At 41.3% G+C, this 23569-nt stretch overlaps 1 protein-coding gene across 1 annotated transcript in view; it reads right to left on the bottom strand.

Annotated features, from left to right (window-relative positions):
* LOC145399112 (solute carrier family 23 member 1-like) overlaps window positions 1–22169 on the bottom strand; it is a 753597-nt gene extending 731428 nt beyond the window's left edge. Inside the window, exon 1 of the mRNA XM_080271856.1 lies at window positions 22059–22169. Within this exon, the coding sequence (XP_080127982.1) occupies window positions 22059–22169 (111 nt within the window). The remainder of the gene's footprint in view (window positions 1–22058) is intronic.
* Window positions 22170–23569: the final 1400 nt, after the last annotated feature.

The following is a 23569-nucleotide window of genomic DNA, read 5'->3' as shown; positions in this document are numbered from 1 at the left end:
CACCCAGTCGGCTTGCATGGACCGATTACACTTGGTTCACAGACTACACACACATCGAAAGCCACTCCAACACTACAATTACCTATAAGCACTTCTCACCCTACATACAAACTCTACCAGACAGTCTAAGCCACTTGGTATACATGGTTGTATCGTTCCAACTTTGGTCGGGAGAGGCCGGTCCTGCAGTGGATACTCAAATGGCTGATGATGATATATATATATATATATATATATATATATATAGAGATAGATAGATAGATAGCGTTGCACCCCACCGTGAGGCTGCTAATCAAACACTAACGTCTCAAACGAACAATGCGAACATACCGTACGGTACAGTGAATTGCCCGACCAAAGTTACCGGTTAGTGAGTATTACATATATTAACAATTCGGTATTTCATTTAGTTTGGATTATGCATAATTCTACAAATTCATCATAATTTCATAAAAGAAGGTCATTTTATATCTAATGTAATAGTAATTTTCTAAATGCGGGACATTTAAGATAATTTGTTCAAAAAGCGGGACATTTTCGTCACAATTTAAAAAGCGGGACAGACATAAAAAAAAGCGGGACTCTGGTCACCTTAGGAAAAGAGTAAGATTGGATAAACGTTACAAGTAACAGTGTCACGGGGTTCGGTGTTAGGTCCTATTCTTTTGTTTTAATATACATAAAGGATTCTGATGAAGGATTATGTTGTAATATTTCAAAATTTGCTGATGACACTAAAATAGGCAACAGAGCAGATACAGCATTGCAGAGGCAGGCAATTCAGAGAAATCTTAATCAACTGTGGTCCAGACATGGCAAATGGATTTCAGTTTTAACAGTTATAAAGTTCTAAACACTGGCAGCAAAATGTCTGTAAAAGGTAGTAATAACATGAATAAACCATGATAAAGACTTAGGAGTTATTATTACAAATGATTTGAAATCAAGCAAACAATATACAGAAGCTGTAAAGAAAGCCAATAATTGATTGGATTCATAGGTAGAGCCTTTGAATATAAATCCGATAATATCGTCCTCAGTTCGTGTAATTCCTTAGTACACTTGCACTTGGAGTATTGCGTTCAGTTTTCGTCACTGTATTATAAAAAAGGATTTGGAGAAACTTGAGAGGGTACAGCAAAGAGTGACGAAGCTGATGCCTAGGTTGAGCTATAAACCATACGAGAAATGTTTAGAAGCCCTGAATCTCTTTACCCTAACTAAATGCAGGTTATGAAGAGATTTAATTCAAGTATTCTAAATATTCAAAGGACATAATATAGCTATCAATAAACATTTCACTGTTGTTCACTCAAACTACACTAGAGGTAATGGTCATAAAATTACTGGTAAATTATTTCAGTCTGAAACTAAGCATTTTTTCCTTAATGGAGTTGTAAATATATGGAAGAAATTGCCCACAATTATAGTAAGCTGTGATACATTACTAATCTTGAAAAACTGCTTGGATAAGTCTCTGTTATCTGACCCCTAGCTACGTATGTTCACACCTGAATAACATATCTTTGAAGTAATGGCTACAAAATTGTGGGGAAGTGTTTCCAATCCCATGATGCAAAATCTTCTTCAACGGAGTCTTAAAAATCTGGAACAGACTTATTTCTACCTGCTATGCAAAAGTTCATCCTCCTCTACAAGACACCCTGTAAACTTAACATACCCATACGCAGCATTGCATCACGTCATTATATATTTATCAGTTTGTTAAATGCAAATAAAATAGTATAAGCAGAGACTAGGATCTGCATAGATAGCCCTGAGTTAACAGTCACTACAGCACTCTTAATTTCAACCTGTGATAGGCTGTGGATCACTGAGGGTCCCTGTTAGTTTAATGACCATCATCAGGAGTTTTTTTTAATGTACCAGGGGTCACTGCTTGAGGAGGTAACTTGTGTACTTGTCTCGCTTTGAAAAGTTCCTTGTCTCAGTAAAGCAAACGGAGCTGGGGCCTGAGCGACTGCCGCCTACCTCAAAAGTGCCAGGCAGGGCTGCCACACCACCCCTGAACATCCACAATGTGCAGTTTCCACACTGTGTCTACAGATCCCCCATTCACTCAGCATACCCATATATAATGTCATGCCTTGGTTATTTATTTGATTACTCATGGTACATTACTTCTTTCTCTTTCTGGTTATTCAAACTGGTAGCATATAACAAAAATATTACAGAATGTAACTTTTCTCTTGCAGTCATTCCTATGGAATTTCCATGTCTGTTTTTCCATGCTGCATGGTTGTCCTAACTTTTTCTGCCAGTTTTAACTGGAAAGTTTGAAGGTGGGGGGATCCTTCTTGTTTTTCTAACCTTATCCTTCAGTATGCAGAATTAGATCTAGTAGTAATAGTCTATTCTGTAACATGCAGCCTCGAAAGGATCGTAAGGTCTGTTGCTGTTTGCTTTCCTTTGTGCTCCTTTGTACCTTTGAGATTTTGAGACTCTTTAAGAGCATTTGCACGAATTTTCTGGGAAGGTTTGCATTTGTCTGATATTGTTATCGGTATGTGTGAATCAGGTTCCTTTACCGTAGAAGGGGAAGGTGAGATCTGGAAAATCCCAGGGTTAACAGATTTAGCACATATTAAGCTGTATGTGCATGTGCTGTAGCGATAGTGGGTGGGCTTGTGGGGCAAACACCAGTGCTTTGACGTCCCTTGAGGGAGAAGGATGCATGCTACTTTGCTCCATCACCTCTGGCAGCAGTAGGTGGTGTGGGGTTTCTGACACCCCACATTGCCCTTTTTAGGTACAGTATTAGAAAATTAACCCACTGACAGTTTGCACTGCAACTCGTAGAATTTATTGTTGTGGTGAATTTTGTCGTTCCTATGATTGCAACATAAATTCCCCATCGATTGTGGACTCATTTTGCAAAATGCCACAATGTTTATTGATATTATAATTTCTTTTTCTTTGTAGAAAGTGATCGATCCCAGGAGGTTGGTGTCTGACGATAATATCCTGGCCCTGCTGGAATTCTTTGATCATAAAAGAGTAGGGTAGGGTGGGGGGTTATCGGACGGGGGTATAAAGCGTACAGAAGCAATAATTCCCACCCTATGAGAGATAGAACAGCTTCCCCCTAATGATAGAAGAAGAAAATGGGATCCATCAACATGGCGGCAGAGCCATGTTTATAGTCGTGGTGGTCGTGGCTTTCAGGTAAGATTTTCATTTTTTATGTTCAGTGTAATAGTTCTCATGTCTTTTATAGTGTTTGATGACCCTGATTACCTGCTGATTCTGGCTGTGTGATGCTCAGTACTGAAAGCCATCTGTCTTCAGTGATATCTGATGAGGTATGTCACCAGCTAGACATTTCCAGCAGTATCACGAATATGTGAACATTAAATGTCCGACAAGGGCAAACCCTAAGGGGGGGTATCGTGCTGTACGTAGTGTCCCCTATTTAAATGGCAATTTCAACTCCCTTGTGGGAAATATTTTCCCTCAGAGCAGTTGCACTCTCTACTTTTATCATAGTTGCCCTTGGTTAAAGGAAGAGGAAAACTTGAGACCGTTGTTAATTGTTCAAGCAGTTTTAATAACCCAGAAATTACGTTCTCTTTAATAATTCTTCTTATTGATAAATTAAATGCTACTGCGTTTAACCCCCGTGGACAACTATACATTATAAATACATGTAATTATGTTGAATTTTCCACTGACCTAAACTGCGTCTGTGCGTTAAATGATGTGGCGAGGAAAAAAAGATCTTCGTGTAAAGCAGATGTGGAATTAAGAAATTACATACTTAAAGGGAATATTTGGTTTAACTTTAGTTTAATTAAAACTAAGATTTTGTTAGATTCGCCCTGTACATATCATGATGTAATCTAACTGTATATAGTACTGTAATTAATTAATTTCGCGCACGATAAGTTTCAATAAGTTTTCTGATCCCGGAATTTCGACTACGAAGCCGCCCGGCCGGTGAGCGCGCGCGCGGCAAATTTGAGCGAATGAAACACATTCTTGCCTTATTTTCGCCCCCCAAAAATCAATGTATTCCCATGAAACCTATGTCCAGGTATGCATGGATGTTTATTCTATCTGATAAACATGACCAAAACACAGGAAAACAACAGCACAGAAAGTTATGAGCCCTGGAAGGCATGTCGAGTAAACATTTTTGACTTCCCAACATCGCCGTGTGAATGTTTTCCATCCTACAGGAAAATGATCTAATATTTTTTTATAGAGAATTTCATCAGCTTTCTAACGAAACCAATCTGGTTTAGATACGATGTATACTTTTCGAGAAAATGGTCAAAAACTGAGAGCCATTTTCGAAAAATTTTCACTGACCTCTGAGAGCTAAGTTTTCCCAGGGACCTAACGTTTTTATTACATAGTAATATGCCTCCATTATCCAGCTTTCCCACTGTGACGGGAAAACCCCATACGCCTCATAGTTCTCGAGTAAATCGAAAAAAAGTACAAGGCACTCCGTGCGTGATTGACTTTCGTGATGCGCGCATGGCGTAAGCAATGTTCCCGTCTACGTAACCACGAATTCTTATGAGAAATATTACATATTTATGTATTGTACATATATAGAATTTCCTGCTCTTCATCATGGTTCAAACTTGAAATCGATACGTCCAATAGTTTCCGAGTAATTGGCAGAGAAAATGAGAGTATTACTACGAGCCTTTCTCAATGGTAACAGCCGGGAAGAGACATTCATTTCCACCGTCTTTTATAACACAACACGTAACATAATGCTTACATTTTGGTATTGATCATACGTAGAATTTAGTGGTATAGATCATGGTTGTTACAGAAAATCGATAAGTGAAACAGTTTTCGAGTAATTGGCCGACAAAGTGAGGTTAGTACTCCGAGCGCTTGTCACTGATAACAAACGCGAGGAAAAAGAAAAAAACCCTCGCCTTTTACCCCCCAAAACGCTACCAAAGGCTTACATTCGGGTATTGATTATACGTAGAATTTAGTGGTATTGATGATGGTTGTAACAGAAAATCGATAAGTGTAATAGTTTTCGAGTAATTGGCCGACGAAGTGAGGTTATTACTCAGAGCGAATGTCACTGATAAACGCGAGGGAAAAAAAAAAACATTTCCCTCGCCTTTTATCCCCCAAAACGCTATAAAAGGCTTACATTTTGGTATTAATCATACATAGAATTTAGTGGTATTGATGATGGTTGTAACAGAAAATCGATAAGTCTAATAGTTTTCGAGTAACTGGCCGACAAAATGATGTTATTACTCCGAGCGCTTGTCATGTCACACAACAACCGCTAGGAACAAAAACATTTCTCTCGCCTTTTACCCCCCAAAACGCTACCAAAGGCTTACATTCTGGTATTGATCTTACGTAGAATTTAGTGGTATTGATGATGGTTGTAACAGGAAATCGATAAGTCTAATAGTTTTCGAGTAATTGGCCGACAAAGTGAGGTTACTCTTCCGATCGCTACCAACTTTTACACACACTGTTTCTTCCTCGCACACCGGCCTGAATACTATGCTACTAACTTCCTTTTTCCCCTATCTGTACAGACTATTACATCTTCCATGGATGTTTTTCTATTGTTATAACCTACTACACATAAACATAACTCTTCTATAGTTACTGCTGTGGAGATTTACTTTCTTTCATATGTGTAATCTGTAGGAGAAAATGGTTGAAAGTGTGAGAGGTATTGGTAATAGATTATTACATATATCAACAAAATTTGCAGAACTCACTTCCTCCAGGGGTGTTGATCCAGTTAGACCACGGATTTGAAGATGAGGAGTTATGTAGTGTGTGTGTGAGTCAGCTTCTCCCTGCGAGTATGAGGCAACGCTATTTTTAGCACACACCACACTCGTTCACGGAAACTCGCAGCTTGTTTGACGTATATTTCATACAATTCCATACGCATTTACACTATCAGAATCACAATAATTCCAGCCCTAAAAACACCGGTAATTCTCCCCTCCCAACTTCAGGTTTGCCCCTTCACAACACTCTGTTTCATGCCACATGTAACGCTTGCTGGCTCCATAATTTCACCAAGCCATCCACAGTATGTTTCACACAATATATATTTATGCCTTGGCTTCATTTATATACGTATTTCCACTCACGCCATACGGCCTACGGGGGGGGGGTGGAGTGGTGCAACCCCGCTACACTGACCATGTGTCTGGCTCCAAGGCCCAACGATTGCTAATGGCCAGAATTGCTTTTCAATACATATATGAATGTTCCATCAACAATATCACGTCACTATATGTTCACATACAATGTATTATCTCACTGAGTCAATAGGGTCTTTGCCTTGGGCAAGAGGAGGAGAATTATGGATGATTTAAAGGGAACCACGAGCTGTCAAACATCCCTGGCTGACTGCTCAACAAACACTGAGGTTGGAGGGAGCGGGCTGAGGCAGATAAGGCAAAGCAGTGTTGCCAATGACTTACCTCCAGTAGGCCTTGGCTACCCTAAGATGCGCCAAAAAATCACGCAAATCGGCCTATAAGTTTTTTTCTGACGAATATTTTTGGGCCTTGAAGGGGCCTTAAGGACGCGAGTCGCGTGACTGTGTCTGGCGGAATGCAAGCCGATATCACGCGAATCGCGTGACCGTGCCTGAAAGGGTTAATAGTTGGCAACCCACAATTCTATGAGGAGCTGGGGCCTGCCACGTTCACGCACTCTGCTCCCAGACGGGACTTTGATGCATGGTTGTGGAGAGTAAAGACGTGTTTTCTGTGCTCTCCTCTAGCTATAGGGCTGCCTCACCGGCATTAGTTTTCCTTTGTTTTCGCCACTAGGGCGTACTTTCAGTTAAGCTAGCTAGTATTCAATTTCCTCCCCTCCCTGTTAGAGATACAATAGGAGTTTGTATCTTTTCCTGAGTTTACCTTTGCTTATCGCCCACGGAGGGTCCCCCTCCCTGATTGCTCTGGGGCGTAAGCGGACATGGTCGGGCCTCCCTGGAGTGGTTTGAGAGGGCAACCTCAGATATAGGTGTTTTGCCCCTGGTTGTTTGTCCCTTGATTGTTTTTTCTCCTTCCCACTTCCCCCGTTAGGGGGGGGTGGTTACTATGGAGGACGCCCCTGCTGCCTCTCCCCCCTCAGGGGGGGAGGTAGTCCTGACGACAATAGACATGACCAGACTGACCACCCCCAGACGGACGAACGCCAGACTCATGCCCCACTTGACGTCCCAGTAGACAATGCCACCTTTGTCACTCTCCATGCGCTAGGTTCTACTCCCCTGTCCAGTCTCAATCCCTTCCTTGTCAAGAAGGTGATTGACCACTGTGCAGGAGAGGTCGAACAGGTAAAAAAACTTGCGAACGGAGATCTCCTGATTAAAACTTTTAATTCATCACAAGTGAAAGATTTGCTGAAACTGCGTAAATTCCACTGTTACGATGTCGAAGTCAAAATCCCAGTCTCCATGAATTCTTGCAAGGGTGTTGTCACTTGCAGGGATCTCATGGTGATGAGTGAGGACGAAATCGTAAGTGAATTGGCGCACCAAGACGTAATTGAGGCTAGAGTTATTACTCGCTACTCAGAAGGCATAAGGATGAAGACGGCAACCATTGTCTCGACGTTTGCCAAAGTGTCTCTTCCAAGTTCTGTCAAAGTTGGATACGAAATTGTTCATGTTCGGCCTTACATCCCTAACCCTTTGCGTTGCCTGAAATGCCAGCTGTATGGGCATGGTGCAAAGACTTGTCGGGCTTCCCAGCCAGTGTGCGGCAAGTGTGGAAGCCAGGGTCATGATGCAGACCACTGTACATCCGAGACAGTATGTTGCTTTCACTGCAAGGGCACTCACTCCACTTCCTCTAGGGACTGTCCCAAGTGGAAGGAGGAGAAGGAGGTCTGCGCGGTAAAGGCAACTGAGGGCATTTCCTATTACGAAGCTAGGAAAAAGGTGAAGGAGTTGCACGCAACTCCCACGCCGAATAGGTCCTGTGCTTCGGCGGTAATGTCCCGTCCTGTGATGTGCTCTGTAGAGACTGTTACGGAACAGAGACTAAAATCACTACTGTCCCGCAAAGTTCCAGGTTCAAAACAAAAGAGTTAGGTAAAATTACAAGTTAAAGTTTAATGCTCAAACTAACAACTAAACATTCAGGACTCATAAGGATACTGTAATGGCAAAAAACAGGTTAAATATATGGTTAACTGCAATAGCCTCTATTTACACGAAATTAGCAAGAGTAAATTTATCTAAGTCAGCCCTGATAAAATGAGAAAACCGGATAATGCTCAGTTAATGCAATATATATTATTACAGATACAAAATATTATTACTACTGGCTGACAGCAAAAACCCCACACTAATCACAAAAACCTCACCAGGCCCATGAATTAACACCCCATGCTATACAGTACAAGAAAAAAAATGTAATAACACTTATACTCAAATTACACAGCAGCTAGATGGTTGGAGACTTCCTGAGCACTCACAAAAATAATAACAACTGTACAGGGGAGGACAGAGATGTGAACAAAATGAGGAGATCTAAGTGGCAATTAATGCAGAGACTGAGCTCATTATATAGGGGCCGGCAGAGCTTGATACAACTTGTAAGGAGGACGTGCAAATGAAGCCATAGGGGACAAAGAGTTGACACTCCTGCTCTGAACAACAGAAAGAACGACTTACTCTACTATAAGGGAGAGAAGGGGGAGTGAGGCAGAACACGCAAGTCCGGTCACTATGGAAGCCACGAGGCGAATCGTGATCAAACATGCAGCACACTGTATGTTAGAATTATACAAAGGATGATGAAATCATAGGCTATGTAACAAGACGCAGACTGATCTTGTCCTTCTCCGTCCTGCCACTCACAGCACCTCTCCATCTCAACCTCCCATCCGCTCCAACTCTCTCACTGACATCCCTAAAGTTTCAACCTATTCTCAGGCTGCTGCTGCCTCTCCATCAGTACGGCCTAAAGTGAAGCCCGACAAGTCTAGTAAAAGTAATATGACCACCCTCACAAAACAGTCTTGTCCTCATGTTCTTCCAGTTCCCACTCCAGCAAGAAAGAGGAAGGTTAGCTCTTCCTTGGGGGAGTCAGGGAACCTCGTAATTGACGACAATATGGAGGTTTCCGTGAACAAGCACTGGGATAGGTCCCCCGGTAGTCGCTCGCCTACTGGCGGGCGACAAAAAAAGACAAAGCACACTGGCCCCCAATGAAAATCTTAAAACACCGCATTCACTATATTACAGTGGAATTGTAGAGGTATTGGGAATAAGTTACAAGATATAGCAATCTTGCTTTCTATACATAGGCCAGACATTGTTTGTTTACAGGAGATGCACCTGGAGGATCATCCTGATCCTCCGCAGTTAAAACACTATCACTAGTATAGAAGATATGAAGGTCACGGAGTAGCCATTTACACACATATATCACACCCACAAACGGAAGTGATTCTAAATTCTACTCTGGAAGTGGCCGCGTGCAGAGTAAAATTTAATAACACATATCTGTCTACTTGCTCTCTGTACTGTCCTCCACATGGCCCCATTGATAGTGATGCTTTAAATTCATTATTTGAACATCTGCCTGGAAATAAGTTAGTGTTGGGCGATTTTAACGCCCATCACTATCAATGGGGTAGCTTGAGGATTGATGGTCGTGGGGAGCAAGTAGCTGACCTAATACTACAGTCCAACCTCTGTCTTCTGAACGATGGTAGAGCGACTCGTGTAGATGATCGTACTGGTAACTTTTCGGCCATTGACTTATCTTTGGCCTCCCCTGGTATACATCAAGATCTCTCATGGGACACTTACGACGACTCCTTGGGAAGTGATCATTTACCCATCTGTCTTTCTTATACACGCAACATCATTTCGGACCCTCCACCTCCAAAATTTAACTATAAGAAAGCAGATTGGGGATCCTTCTCAAGGATCGCCAATTTAGATATATCTGGGGAGACCATAGATGTTAAGGTCGAAAATATAACTACTTCCATATTACACGCAGCTGAGGCTGCTATTCCCAAGACTTCTACAGTTCATGCGAATCATAGAGCACATTGGTGGACGCCAGATTGCCGACAAGCATTAAGAAAATGCAATAGGAGATACAGGATTTTTGATAGTCAGCCCACTGAGGAAAATTTTATTGCATACAAACAGGCACAGGCTGAGGCAAGGAGAATAATAAGAAGGGCTAAATGTGACTCCTGGCGGTCCTTTGTGTCCACGGTGACTCGTACAACACCATTACATAAAGTCTGGTCCACTATAAGATTATTAAATAATAAATGCCCATACTTCCCTGTGACCACCTTGCAGGTGAATAACACCACCTATGACGAGCCCGTGGACGTTGCTAACATCCTCGCCAGGAGTTTTTCTCACGTAAGTAGCTCAGCCAATTATGACCCGCGTTTTCAACATCATAAACGCATGGCTTAGCTACAGATATTAGACTTTGCCACAGAAGACGTAGACTCCCCGTACTACCAAGAGTTTACGCTAGATGAACTGCTCCTTGCCCTTAAATCCTGTAAAGACACCAGCCCTGGACCAGACACCATCACGTACGGTATGATCCAGCTTCTTAATCAGGACAACCTGATTAAGATGTTAGCATTGTACAATGAGATTTGGGCGTCTCGAACGTTCCCAAACTCATGGCACTTTGCGCACGTCATACCGATACCCAAAGAGGCTGGTCGTCTTATGAATCCCACTTCATTTCGTCCTATTGTGTTGACTTCTTGTCTATGTAAGGTCATGGAACATATGGTTAACAATAGGCTTCTTTTTGTTTTAGAGTCGAAGAATTTGTTAAATGATCAACAATGTGGCTTCCATAAATACAGATGTTCACTAGATCATTTAATGAATTTGGAGCATTGTATTGCAGAGGCATTTGCCAATAAAGAATTCATGATAGGGGTGTTCTTGGACATCCATAAAGCCTATGACATGACCTGGTGACACGGTATACTAATGAAGCTCTATGCTTATGGTTTAAGAGGAAATTTGCCTGTTTTTATTTCAAATTTCTTAAGGGACAGAACTTTCTCTGTCAACTTGCCCCGTAATGTAACATCAGATATATTTATCCAGGAAAACGGGGTGCCACAGGGAAGTGTGCTTAGTCCTACTTTATTTAGTATTATGATCAATGATATTCTGTCATCAGCTCCCATCCCGAGGAATCTTAAATACTCGCTCTACGCTGACGATTGTGCAATATGGCACTCTTCCCGTAATGCACAATTTTCGGCTGGGCGGATTCAAGCAGCCCTTGACTTCGTCCATCAATGGGCCTTGCAGTGGGGATTTAAGTTTTCCATACGTAAGTGTGCCGCTATAGTCTTCACGAATCGTAACATACCTAATTTGTGCTTAACTTTGGATAATCAGGCGGTACCTTTTCAAAATTCTGTAAAATTTTTAGGAATACATTTTGATCATAGAATGAATTTTAAACTTCACGTTAATACTTTGCTTGCTCGTTGTGATAAACCGTTAAATGTCCTCAAGTACCTAGCGGGTACTACCTGGGGTGCCAACAGAAAATCTTTATTAATGGTGTATAAGTCCCTTATTCGATTGAAGCTAGACTATGGCGCACAGGTGTATGGCTCGGCATCCGATGCCACACTGAAAGGATTGGATGTGTTACAGAATAAATGTTTGCAAATGTGTCTTGGAGCCGTCCGGTGTACCCGTGTGGCTCGTATGGAAGTGGAGGCGAATGTGCCTCCCTTCCGTATTCGCCGTGACCACCTGGCCTTGTCCTACGGCGTAAGAACGTTTAGGAAAAGTAATATCAGCAATGTGGCCTGTACCCCCCTGCGTCAATACCACAACCTTCTGCGGGGAATGCGTCGGCCACTTGCCGTTCGTCTCCACTTACTGACTCAGGAGCTTGGTGTGGACCCCAGTGACTGTGACAAGTTGGTGTTTAAAAAGATAGAGCCTTGGGAGCCACCCGGCTTTACAGTGGATGTCTCATGGCTCCCAGCACCAAAGGCCATGGCGCCGGAGGCAGAGGTCCACCACTTGTTTCGTAACATCATTGTTCGTCACTTGGGGTCCTATCAATTGTACACCGACAGCTCCAAGTCGAGTGAATGTGTGGATGCAAGTGTGTGGTCGACTGAATGTGCACTTAGGTATCGGTTGCCGACTCATACATCTGTGTTTACCTCCGAACTTTTTGCTATTGACAAAGCCATAGACTATGCTCTCAATTCTAGGCATGACTCATTTGTCATTTTTTCAGATTCACAATCAGCCCTTCAGGCAATTGCATCTTGTACTACGGACTCTCACGAGATCCAGGGCTGCATCATTAATAAGTTGCATTCATGCAACAAGTCATTCACGCTGTTCTGGGTGCCTGGTCATTGTTGTATCTACGGCAATGAGCAGGCCGACTTACTTGCAAAGTCGGCTGTAGAGCTCAAGGAGACTTGGGACGTTCCTCGTGATCTACGGTCGAGTCTCTCTCTCGGAAAGAAATCAATAAATCTTCTGTGGCAAGGTCAGTGGACCAGACTAAATATTCCGACCTGTAAGCCGTACCTGGGCTACTGGGACACCGCCAACCGCCCCAGTCGCCTGGAAGAAAAAGTGTTAGCATGGTTAAGGCTCAATGCCACCATTTTAACACATATGAAACCTTATATGGAAAAACTCTTCCCACCGCACTGTGACATCTGTGATGCGGTGTTATCTATCAGTCATATCATCCTACGCTGTCGGTGATTTATTCGTGAACGTGCTTCACTTATAAATTACTGCGGCGCGGCAGACGTCCCCTTCACCCTTACCACCATCCTGGGTGATGAGGACATTGTTATGACTGATAAATTGATGGCTTTCTTGAGAGAGACCGGACTGATCAGAGTGATGTGACTTTTTTACTCTGTGGTTATGTTTTTTATGAACGGTAAATATGTATATATTGTAATATTAATTAGGGTTGACAGTTGACATATTTTAAATAGTTCCTCCTCCCACTGATCTATTTCTAATATAGATGTCCCCTACATTAAGCCAAGTTCCTCGCCTGATAGTCACCAGCTGATGAGTGCAAGTGTGCAATATAGGAAGGTATTGGGCACTTGCAGTCGGTGGTGGTCTGCTGGGCGAGGTTCTTCACTTTTTGTATAAATTATGTAAATACATTATACCATCTTGCTTAAGTTATTCTAATTAGGGCCGACAGCTGACGTATATGGAAATGTTCCTGACTCGTCTGGTTCCCTTTCATATATTGATGTCCCCTGCATTAGGTTGTGCCTCGACTGACAGGCACCAGGTGATGAGTGCAGGTCTGTAAGGTAGAAAGGCATTGCGTATCTGCAGTCGATGGTGTTCTTTTGGTCGAGGCTTTTTTAACATTAGTGTAGGTATAGTTATTTGCCTCTTAGGATTTAGTATAGGTTAGCGATTTGTCTGTTAGGTGGTTAGTTTTAGGGTCTTTAGATTAGGTATTTTTGATTATAAGTAATATAAGGTTAAAAATATAAAAAATAAATAAAAATAATAAAACTACAAAAAAATAATAAAATAAAAATTATTATATATATATGTACGTGTGCATAAAAGTGTGTATGTTCATATGCATGGATGTGTGTATGTATGTATGTATGTATGTATATATATATATATATATATATGTTTGTATATATATGTATATATGTGTCAATATAAATATATATATATATATATATATATATATATATATATGTATATTTGCCTTAATGACCAGAGGCTCCGGCCTCAATGGTCGATAGGCAAAAAAAAAAAAAAAAAAAAAAAAAAAGCTCCCAGACCTTGTGGAGTTAGCACTCTGTTCCTAGACATAGTTAAGCTAGCACATTGTATATAAGCACCTACAGGACGCTTGATAGCTCAAGCAACTTACACTAAGCAGCCCATTGTCATCGGTTGTCCGACACTCCCTCTTCACTAGCTAAGTAACCTTTACGAATTGGCCAATTCAAGGGGGGGATTAGCTAAGAAATAGAAGAGAAATCATTGCTGTAGGTGAGTTAAGGTAGGTACGATTCACCTAACCCTATGAGATTTGTTTGAATTACTTAAGGACAACTTTATGGACGAGTAACGACCTACGAGTTGTTTATTAGGAAATACCAGAAATTTCTTACATAGCGGTGCCCCGGCGGGGATACTGACTTGTATACATTAAATATTTTTCACATTTTCGTGCCCAGAAAGAGGGCCCAATTTGTTTACCAGAACTATTAAAAAATTTTCATATTTTTGGTGCCCCGACCGAGAGAGGAGAGCCGATGTGTCCAGAGGTGCTGAATGTGTTTAAAGTTGCTTTTGTGGGACATAGTTTACTACCACGTTCGGTTGAAGTGGAAGACGTGGACGTACGTGTCTATAGAGGTCCGGGAGGAAAGGCAAGCTCTTTCTCTGAAGATGAAAGCCTGAAAGCCGTATTAGATTGGGAGCATGAGCGTACTGACCTAATCCTTGGAGGAAATGACATCCATGAGGACGTGGAGGTCAATGATGTGGTGGAGAATATTTTACCAGTGGTGGGAGCCATAGAGGGCTCTTGTAAATTCTCAGTAGCCATAACTCTCCTCGAGCCAAGGAACCTGCCATATGGCTCTCCACTTTGTTATGGAACATATAAATTAATTAGCAGAGCTGTAAACAGGAAGTTGCAACGGATCAGGAAGGAGAGGGATTTCATACATTTTAATACCAAGCCCTTCCAAGCAATGTTGAAAGCTGATGGTATACACTGGAACCGCCATGGTAGGGAAGCGGTTCTGCAGAAATTTATAAATTATGTAGAACATAAGAAAGGAGAGTTCTATGCTGTACAAGCTATGGGTGGGCTTATGGAGTACTGAAGTAATTAATTCTGAGCTCGGGGAATATGGGTATTTTGGAAATTGAGTGTGGGGATGAAATAGAAACCTAGAAGTTTAATAACCCTGGGGGATAGGTTGAAATTATAGACCTAATCCCTACACTCCTCAATATTAAATGTATAATTAGCTGAGCTGAAATGAATATTTCGAAATTGAGAGGGGGGATAAATGCAACCTTAGTGGTTTAATAACCCAGGGGGATAGTTTGCACAAAGAGGACCTAATCCCTACCCTCTTCAAAATTTAAAATAATCAGATCATTACTAAGTTGGGGTAAATTTGTGGTTGGAATTCATAATTAAATTATTAAATTAGAATTCAGCCAACATGTCTGTTTCTTTATTGCAAAGATCTTCTAGTAGTAAGGCAGGATGAGTAACTAGAGCCATAAATGATTGTAACCAGTCGTTGGACGAAATACCTCTGTCGAAGGAGAAAATAAATAGTCTCCTAAATATCCTGAAAGATCGATGGAATAAGTATGAAGAGAGTTACATAACTTTAGAAGCGGCTATAGTAAAGGCTGACAATAAGGAACTCTTAAGAGTCAGAAACTACGAAGTTTGAAAGCAAATTAGAAGAATACTTAACTGTAGTAAAGACACTAGAGTCAAAATTAGCTGACACTGCCGCGGAAACACAAGTTGTGGCACAGCAGAATAAAGCTATATTACCACAAATAACGCTTCCGGAGTTTGACGGGGAACAGAACTGGAAATCCTTCTGGGACCAGTTCAAATATTTGGTACACGATAGAACAGATATCCTTAAAGACAGCAAACTTACTTATCTGTTAGGACAGGTCAAAGGAACACCATATCAACTGATAAAAGAATTACCAGTAGAAGAAAATAATTATGAGATAGCCTTGACCATCCTTAGACAAAACTACGAAGACAGGGAGCAAGTTATTACTCAGTTACTGAAAGCTCTAATAGAATTACCCACGCCTAGACACGATTTTGATTCCTTGCAAAAATTTAGAATTTCAATAAGTTGTAATTTAAAGGCCTTAGGTACTTACGAAGATATTAAGACATCAGATTGGATGCTTTCAAGAATTGTGTCCTTAAAGCTACCACCGAAAACCAAGGATGCTTTGTATGGTAGGTACCAAAAGGATAATTTCTCCTGCGAAGAGAATGAGGAAGGCTTGATGCAACTCTGTAAACATTTGCAAGGGACAGTAAAAACTACGGAGGTCAAACAGAAGGCTGAAATAAAGAAAAAACCCACTAACCAACTAGTTGGGAAAGCTAAGTCAGAGAAGACTAAGTATGTGCCTAAAGACGAGATAGATACTTTCCTTAGTTCCTTAAAGGCTGAGGATAAAGTATTAAAGATAAGGAATAGACATGCTGAAGATATTAAGGCAGTAAAACCTTCCATGGTAAAAGACAGGAAATTTGTGTATTTTGTAGTAAGCAACATTCCAGTGCATCTTGTCAACGGTATCCTGATTATGCTTCTAGAGTAGGAAAGCTTCAGGAACTGGGGTGTTGTATAATCTGTATGCACTCCGAACTTACTGCCGCGGACTGTGAGACTAAATTAAATCTTTGTTTTAAATGTAAAAAAGATCATCATCATAGTGCTTTATGTCCTAGGATGAAGGTTGAGATTCCTAAACCTGCAAGCGTCAATATGACAGTTGCAAAAGGGAATGCTCATTAGTAATGCCAGCTGCAGTACCCACAGCAGATGTGAAAGTATTGTTTGGGAAAAGAAACCTATCAGTATGTACCCTGTTTGATACGGGTGCTCAGAAAACCTTCATTTCTACAGTTATTCTGAAGAAATTAAAGTTACCAGTTATCGGCAAGGTATATCTAGTCATTACAGGATTCTTAACAACTAGGAAGGCTCAGTCTTTTGATTTTGTTAGACCTGTAATACAATTAGGCAGATATAAATGCCGTATAACAGCAGCTGTGCTTGATACTATGGAGACAAGTATATACATAAAGGGATTGAAGGAAACCTCTGATCATCTACGAAGCTCAGGGATAAAGTTAGCTAAACGGAATGTAGAATCAGATACTGTGGGTCCCATAAAAATGATAATTGGTTCTGATTATTGTGGAAGATTCCTACATAGGACTTTCAAAGGGAATAAAGTACAGTTGTTCAAGAGTCAAGGAGGTAACCTTATTATGGGTCAGTTGCCTTTTCCAAAACAAGTCAAAGGAGAGGCAAAACTAGTAGACTCAGTCTTTGTTACCCCCACACAGTCATTGATGGTAGCTAGAATAGGTGCAGAATTAGAACCTACTCAGATAAATGACTTGTTGGATGAAAATATTGAACCTGTACACAAATTGTGGGACCTAGACAGTGTAGGTATACACTCTGAGGAACCAACCCCTGAAGATAAAATAACCTTGGACTTGTATAATCAGGATGTGGAATTTAAGGAAAGAGAGTATTGGGTAGGATTACCATGGAAACTAAACCATTCAGAGTTACCAAGAAATTACCATGCAGCTAAGGCTTAGTTAAATTCTCTTCTAAGAAAGTTGAGAGATAAACCAGATCATCTGACCCTATATGATATTATTATAAAGGATCAATTGAAGAATAAATTTATAGAAGAGGTAGAATTCCCTGTTAACCACAAAGTAGGACACTACTTACCACATCATGCTGTAAACAAGGATTCAGTAACTACTCACCTAAGGATAGTATTCAACTGTAGTAGTAAAGCGTCCAAGGGATCAGCTAGCTTGAACAATTGCCTATACTCTGGACCTACACTAACAGAGAAGTTACGGTATGTGTTACTAAGATTTAGAGAGAAACCTTATGCTTACACAGCAGACATTAGTAAGGCTTTTCTCAGAATAGGACTGAGAGAGGAGGATAGGAAATTTACAAAATTCCTCTGGCCTCATGATCCTCAAAATGAGGATAGTCCATTGAAAACTTACTGTTTCCGATCGGTGCTCTTTGGCTCTTGTGCTAGTCCTTTCCTACTTTGCAACACTTTAAAGCACCATTAGAAAATGCCAAATGCCCAGAAATAGGGCAAGCTTTTTACATAGATAATTTACAAGGTGTTGCTGATACAGGGTCGGAGGCTATGAAGGCTTATGAAGTAGCCAATTCCGAATGTGGGAAGGCAAATTTGCCATTACAGAGCTGGAATACAAATTCACCGCTTTTGAGGAATAAAATACAAGAGGACTATCCATATTCTGACATTCCCAAAATTCAAAATGTGTTAGGTCTTAACTGGGATACAACAGCTGATGTAATAAGTTTGAAACCAATTAAGTTATCTGATGTCACTCTCACCAAAAAGTCCTTGTCAGGTTTCCAAGCTATTTGACCCATTAGGGTTGGTCAGTCCTATGGTTATTAGGGACATATGTTTAGTACAGGACGCTTGGCGAGAAAAGTTAGACTGGGGCACTGAATTAGGTGAGACACATGTGGAACAATGGGAACAGATTAGAAAGGAGTTTGAAACCACATCAAGCATATGTATTCCCAGGGAAATAAACAGTAATGAAAAGTCGCACTTACACATATTTTGTGATGCTTCTCAAAGGGCCTATGGAGCAGTAGCTTATTGCGCAACAGGAGAGGATAGTAAGATTATTATGTCCAAAGCCAGAGTTGCGCCAATTAAAGGAAGAACACTACCTCAAATGGAATTAGTTTCCATAGAAGTAGGAACTAAATTGGCCAGGTATATAACCATTACTCTTGATACTCAGTTTGAGGTTATTTACATATGGACTGACAGTGAGATTTGTCTTTACTGGATAGGAAAGGAAGACAGCAAAATTCCTTTCTTCCGCAATAGAGTGAAGACTATTAAAGAGCTGTCTTTCAGATTTAATTTCATGCATGTATCCTCCAAACAAAATCCAGCTGATCTGCTTTCAAGAGGTTCGACCGTAAAGAGACTGATCAAAGATAATTTGTGGTTTAATGGTCAAAATGGTTACTCACTAAGGATTGGCCTAAACAGAAACAGTACAGTAGTGCTGAGGTTGGCGTAGTGAACTTGGATCCTGTAGTACCTGAGCCAGAAGTAATTGACATCAGACGATTCTCGTCAATAAGACAGCTTCTAAATACTACTAAATGGGTTGTTGAATTTTTGAATAAGAAGGTGGGGTTTCAGAAATTAGATCCCCTAGAATACTGGCTGAAAAGAGTACAAGGAAATTCTTACGGGTAAATATATGAACTTTCAGTCCAAGACACTGGGAAAGGGAATAAGCTGATAAAGAATTTAGGCTTGTTCTTAGACGGAAAGGGTCTGATAAGATGTCGAGGCCGATTGGTAAAGGCTGACTTGCCCATCCAAACCAAACATCCCATTTTATTACCCAAGAGCGGATGCTTTGTACAACTTATAAAAGAAGCCCATGATTCCACTCTCCATGGAGGTGTACTGCAGACTTTAGTTCAAATTCGGGAAAGGTACTGGATTCCTAAGGGTAGACAGGCTATTAAAAAATATCTCAAAAACTGCATCATTTGTAGGAGGTATGAGCAGCGACCTTATATCTACCCAGGACCACCAGCCCTACCGAAGGATAAGGTGAACATAAGTTGGCCCTTCCATATAACAGGGGTGGACCACTCAGGGGCTATAACTGTTACGGTGAGGAAACTCCCCGTAAGGTTTACATATGTTTATTTACTTGCGCCTACACAAGGGCAGTCCATCTAGAATTAGTGGACGACTTAAGCTCAGACATTCCTCAATGTCTTTCGCAGATTTGCCGCTAGAAGGTCTTGTTCTGGCAAGTTAATAAGCGACAACGGAACTAATTTCGTTGGAGCAGCACCTTTACTGTTGAACATAATGAACGACCCAAAGGTTAAGTCGGCGCTGGGAATCCTAAATTGTATTTGGCAGTTCACAGCTCCAAGAGCTCCATGGCAAAATGGATTTAGCGAAAGAATGATTGGTATCTTCAAGAACTGCCTGAGGAAAACATTACATAGAACTAAGATCACGAGAGAAGATTTAAGAACAGTAATAACTGAAATTGAAACAAGGATTAATGATAGACCCCTGATTTATCTAGATGACACTAGTGTCTCGCTAGAGGCCTTAACACCGGGTCATATGTTATGGCAGGAAGCTCCATCTGATGACTTGTGTGGATATCCAGGAAGAAGTTGATGATCCCAACATAGAAAATAATGATTTAGGACAACATCTTCGGGAGGGATATCAACATCTGAAAAAGGTGTTGGATACTTGGAATAGACATTGGAGCGAGGAGTATCTTTTGAGCCTATGCAAGAGGTTTTATGGAGCTCAGGCTGCCAGCAACAAAACAGTTATTAACATAGGAGATGTGGTCTTAGTGAAGACCGAACAGCCAAGATCCCAGTGGCCATTAGCTAAAGTGACCTCCACACACCCAGATTCTGAAAGGGTGCTGAGACTCGTAAAAATAAAATGTAGGGGACATACCAGTATAAAAACTATTGATAAACTGGTACCCCTTGAGTTAGCAGCCACTCCGGATCCAGGGGATGGTGAAGATCAAACGGGTCAAGAGGCGCGACCTAGAAGGGCCGCAGAACAGGGTTCTCAAGATCTATGGAGGGAACTCTTGGCTAAGGGTCATATTACATGATACAGCGTATCATTTTCTGCCGGCCCCAAAACTGTGGGAAATATTTTCCCCCAGAGCAGTTACGCTCTCTACTTTTATCATAGTTGCCCTTGGTTAAAGGCAGAGGAAAACTTGAGACCGTTGTTAATTGTTCAAGGGTTTTAATAACCCAGAAATTACGTTCTCTTTAATAATTCTTGTTATTGATAAAGTAAATGCTACTGCGTTTAACCCCCGTGGACAACTATACATTGTAAATACATGTAATTATGTGGAATTTTCCACTGACCTAAACTGCGTCTGCAGGTTAGATGACGTGGCGAGGATGAAAGGGATCTTCGTGTAAAGCAGATGTGTAATTAAGAGTTAAAGGGAATATTTGGTTTAACTTTAGTTTAATTAAAACTAAGATTAATTTGTTAGATTCACTCTGTACATATCATGATGTAATCTAACTGTATATAGTACTGTAATTAATTAATAGTTGGCAACCCACAATTCTATGAGGAGCTGGGGCCTGCCACCTTCACGCACTCTGCTCCCAGACCTTGTGGAGTTAGCACTCTGTTCCTAGACAGTTAAGCTAGCACGTTTTATATAAGCACCTACAGGACGCTTGATAGCTCAAGCAACTTACACTAAGCAGCCCATCGTCATCGGTTGTCCGACACTCCCTCTTCACTAACTAAGTAACCTTCACGAATTGGCCAATTCAAGGGGGGGATTAGCTAAGAAATAGAAATCATTGCTGTAGGTGAGTTTAGTTAGTTACGATTCACCTAACCCTATGAGATTTGTTTGAATTACTTAAGGACAACTTTACGGACGAGTAACGACCTACGAGTTGTCTATTAGGAAATACCAGAAATTTCTTACATAGCGGTGCCCCGGCTGGGATACTGACTTGTATACATTAAATATTTTTCACATTTTCGTGCCCAGAAAGAAGGCCCCGATTTGTTTACCAGAACTATTAAACATTTTTCACACCCCTGTTCCCCCCCAAGAAAAACAACTAAACAATAAAAAAGTACTTAGTTGTGTACAAGCTTCCTCTCTCAAGTATCAAACATGAAATTATGTGTGTGTGTTCAGTGCAACATACATTAAATTGCTGTGTATATTTATGATGCTTTTCTGGGCATATAAATAATGATAATAATTACTGAAAGATATCTATAATGTATTTAAGGTCTGTGAAATGTGGTAAAAAGGTTACAGCTAAATTTGACTATTGTGTTATTTACTGTTTTTTTTTTTGTGTGTGTGTGTGTGTGTGTGTGTTAAGAGACTGAGTGAATGTTTCAGTATGAGTCAGAATGAATGGTTCATTTAACTTGGTTATCTGAATGTTACTTTCCGTTCTGATAAGAGTGAATGAAGCAAAGAGTAAATGAAGCATAATTGTGAGACTTTGAGAGGTTATAAATTATATAGAGACCTGAATGGGCTTAGAGAGACGCTTTTTTTTTCTAGCCTTGCACCACCTTGTACATTCTGCACTGTTCCAGAATAAAGAAGAAAATATTCCGCCTACTTTTATTGCCATGTCCACCTCACCAAGAACACATGGTGCAGTGAGTAAGATCCTCGGGTGTGACATTCCTCAGTAGGATCCTGAGGTGGCTTGGCTGTAGCAAGAAGTGTGGTGAACGTGAGCAGATCAGCCATGGATAAGCAGATGGAGCAACTAACTGCACTGCTGGGGAAACAGACGGACTTGCTGGAGAGACTAGCGGGCCCTTAACAAGTGCACAGTGACAGTGGTGGTGACGCACGCACTCCGACGGGCAATCATATCGTCTCTACACAGCATTACCCCTGTCCTGCATCTTTCTTCATCTGCACCTCTTATGGAATTCGATGCCTGGCGTCATAAGTTTGAAGGGTACATACGGACTGAGAAAATAAATACCTTACCACCCGCTGAGCAGAGATCAGAATAGTGGCTGTGTTGGACGATGACTGGACCAGGACTCTTCAGTATAGACTTGGAGTGTCAGACCAGGCGGATCTCGATACTATTCTTTAAGTCATGAAGGATTATTTGAGGCATCGACGCAATGTCATTGTGGATTGACGAGAGTTTTACTTACGAGTGCAAGAGCCAGGTGAGAGCTTCGATGATTTTCTTTGTGCTGTTAAAGAAATTACTGCATTTTGTGACTTCTGTAATTCCTGCATGGAGAATAGATTGAGAGACTGAATTGTTGTTGGGACCAGAGATGAAGAAGCATTAAAATGCATTCTAGAGGAGAAAGGTGTGACTTTGGAAAAAGCAATGGACATTTGCTGAGCATCAGAGAATGCAGCTAAAAACAGTACAGTGATTCGTGGTGAGGGTAGTCAAGTGCTGGCAAAAGTGTACAGGCCTAAGGTGGCAAAGGCAGCTTGTACTAATAAATCTTTCAAATCCGGTAAGTGTTACAGGTGTGGCAAAGAAAGGCATGAGGAGATGCAAAGCTGCAAGGCATTACAGAGGACTTGTAATCGATGTGGCAAGACAGGTCACTTTGCTGTTGTATGCAGGTCCAGTGTTGCTGTATCGCCTGCCCAAACTACCCATTCAAGAGCTAAGAACCGGAGTCAAACTGTGCACAGCGTCATTCCAGACGTGTATGTGAGTAGTGTAACAACTCGACCTACTCCGAAGGTGAGCATTGCTACTACACATCCTGGGGGTGAGAGAAGTGTACTTTGGACACCAGATTCAGGAGCTGAGGCTACAGTGATAGGTCTTGATGTGGCGAATTCGCTAGGTGTTAGTCACTCTTCCCTTCAGCCGGTAAAGAGTAACACTCTGAAAGCAGCAGGCAATGTTCCATTGACTTGCCTAGGTACTTTCACATCGAGGATGGATTTGGGGGACAAACATACGATTGCTCAAGTAGTGGTTGTTAAAGAGATTAAGGGATCATTGTTAAGTTGGTTTGATTCAGTGGCACTGGGAATATTACCTGATGATTTTCCTGCACAGATTCGCTCCGTGGAAAGTGTTGGATCATCACAGGCCCCTGAGGATCCACCTTCATCTCCACCGCCAGTACTTCCCAGATGGCTGCATCCTTATG

This window comes from Coenobita brevimanus, chromosome 47, assembly GCF_032717465.1.
Source record: "Coenobita brevimanus isolate Jiangsu-jjx chromosome 47, ASM3271746v2, whole genome shotgun sequence".
NCBI classification, from domain to species: Eukaryota; Metazoa; Arthropoda; class Malacostraca; order Decapoda; family Coenobitidae; genus Coenobita; species Coenobita brevimanus.
This window is presented reverse-complemented; position numbering and strand designations above follow the sequence as displayed.